The 2500-nt window shown below is 23.9% G+C and overlaps 1 protein-coding gene across 5 annotated transcripts in view; it reads left to right on the top strand.

Annotated features, from left to right (window-relative positions):
- Positions 1-2500, top strand: part of LOC124428484 — a 201045-nt gene that overhangs the window by 64102 nt on the left and 134443 nt on the right. Inside the window, exon 7 of one of the 5 annotated variants that reach the window (XM_046972571.1) lies at positions 13-45. The exons of the other annotated variants lie outside the window; for them this stretch is intronic. Within the exon in view, the coding sequence (XP_046828527.1) occupies positions 13-30 (18 nt within the window). The 3' untranslated portion in view covers positions 31-45. Of the gene's footprint in view, positions 1-12; positions 46-2500 lie in introns of those variants that run through there. 5 annotated transcript variants of the gene reach the window in all.

The raw sequence follows: 2500 nt of genomic DNA, 5'->3' as shown, positions 1-2500 counted from the left end.
CCCGTTCTTTAGATCGGATCGTTAAGATGATACTCCTATGAGGCAAGCCGCGAATGAAATCGCACCGGTTACGACGGTTCCCATTAAGAAGAACTCATACGAGTTATCACCTGGCATAAATAGCCCTAAGTTATTCGGTTATCGTATATCGTATATCGTTAAATTCGATCGATATGTGATATTATGTCTTAAATTTGATTCTGCCTTCATCGAATTGATATTTCGATAAATATTGCTAATATTATTAAAGGCTAATAAATTATATCAAAGGGTAATAAAATATTTTTTTTTAATGTTTTCCCGTTAGATTGGAACTAAATTATTGGTATGATTTATTTATTAGTTCGACGTCAGATCTTATTGATCAATTGTAATTTTATTATGCGTTTAATTTATTTGTCCTTGCGTTAAATTTAACGAGACTTTAATTCGTAAAAATTATTGTATTTTTTTACTTCGTCAAAAAAAAAAAAAAAAAATGTTATCGAAAATTTTGATAATACTGAAAAGAAAATATATTATATCGTGGAATTGTATTTAGTTAAATAAAAAGTATTGACAATTTGAAGATCACTTATTGATATTAATTCAATATAAAATTATAGTTTTATATTGAATTAATATTATTTTTTTATTGTAATAGTTTTTATTGCTAATAACTTGTTTGGTTAGATGTTCAAAATACAGATTATTTCGATATTATTTATTATTATAATTTCGTAGTATATTATATTATAATATGCTTTCATTTTTGTTTTTTTTTTTTTTTTTTTTTTTTTTATTGTTATATACAATATATTTACAATTCCGAGATTATACTTATTGACTAATATAATTTAATTTATAAATCGTCTAATATAATACTATAGTATACTATACTATACTATAACGTTTTAATTTAAATGCAAAATTATTAAAAATGTTCTTTTTTTATTATTAGTTTATTTATTTCTTTTTTTTTTTATTTATTTTATTTATTTAATTACAAAATGTTAAAAATTTCGACATTATACATATTGATTGATCTCTAATAAAACACTACAATATACTTATGCTGTATTATATTATTTTAATACGAATATAAAATACTAAGAATTCTGAGATTGCTTGTTGACAAACCTAATTCTATTAATATATTACATATGTGTATACATACTATATACTACGACGTTAATAGATCAATTGTAAGATTATTTACATCAGATTTAGTCGTTTAATAATCAATGATACAAAATATATATTCTAAAATTAACAAAAAATAAAAAACAGATAAAGAAGAAATAAAATAATTTCTTTTTACTCTCGCAAACTTTCGAATAAAAACAAAAATAATAAAAATAAATAAATAAATAAAAATTAAGAAAGGAAAAAGATCAAGTATGAAAATTGTTTAACCAAATGACACAAACGTCTAAATTCACTTTCAAGTTTCTTCTGTTAAAGTTATCAATTATTCTATTGAGCGTTCTTCGAATTATTCATGAGTTCAAAGTTCGAAATTCGAAGGGTACCTGACACTTCTATCCTTCTCTCTCTCTCTCTCTCTCTCTCTCTCTCTCTCTCTCTTTCTCTCTATTTCCATTCTTTCTAACATTCAACGAAACGCGAACGTAGAAGTTTCGATAGAAGATCGAGCATACGTCGGAGTTATACCGTTCAGATTGAAAAAGTAAAGTACCTTTTCGTTTCTCTCGTTCGAATTCACGTAACCTCTCTCTAGTGCCTTCTGTGAACAAAGTTAATTCATTCAATTCGTTCGTGGAACAATGGCGAATAGGTTACATCGTGACTTTGCCGTTTATTAATGATCCTGATTGAGGATGCATTTTCATTCTCTAATGGTACACTTTGAATACTATTCTTTTCAAATACTGTTTTTTTTACTTTCGCATCGATGCACTTATATACAATTTCTTCGTAGATATTAATTATTGCTCGAATGCGCGTTGTATTGCATATGAATTGTAAAAGAAAGAAGGAAAGATGGGAAGAAATGAAAATAATTTATTAATATAACATAATCGTTCACACTGTAACGACAATTTTCTCATTGATTTTTATTATTATCGATGGAGTACGCGTAAAATGATATACGTGTGAATTTAAAAAAAAAAAGAAAAAAAAATAAATAAATAAATAATTAAATAAATAAATCAAAAGGAAAAAAAATGAAAGAAAGCGACTTATTTATTATTATTTACATAATTATACTTGTATATGATTTGTATATGATCGATAAGTTTTATTATCTTCGAGAAGAAATATTAGAAATAAATAAAACGAAAGATGTAGGAGGAAATACATGAATAGATAAATAAATAAATTATATATATATATATATATATATATATATATATGTATGTATGTATGTATGTATGTATGTATGTATAGAAAGAAAGAGATAGAGAATGATAGGTAAAAAGATAAATGGATAAATAAATAGATATAATGGATAAGTTTTATATAAATAAATAAAATAGAATAACAAAAGATAATATAT

Source organism: Vespa crabro, chromosome 12 (assembly GCF_910589235.1).
Source record: "Vespa crabro chromosome 12, iyVesCrab1.2, whole genome shotgun sequence".
Classification (NCBI taxonomy): domain Eukaryota; kingdom Metazoa; phylum Arthropoda; class Insecta; order Hymenoptera; family Vespidae; genus Vespa; species Vespa crabro.
This window is presented reverse-complemented; position numbering and strand designations above follow the sequence as displayed.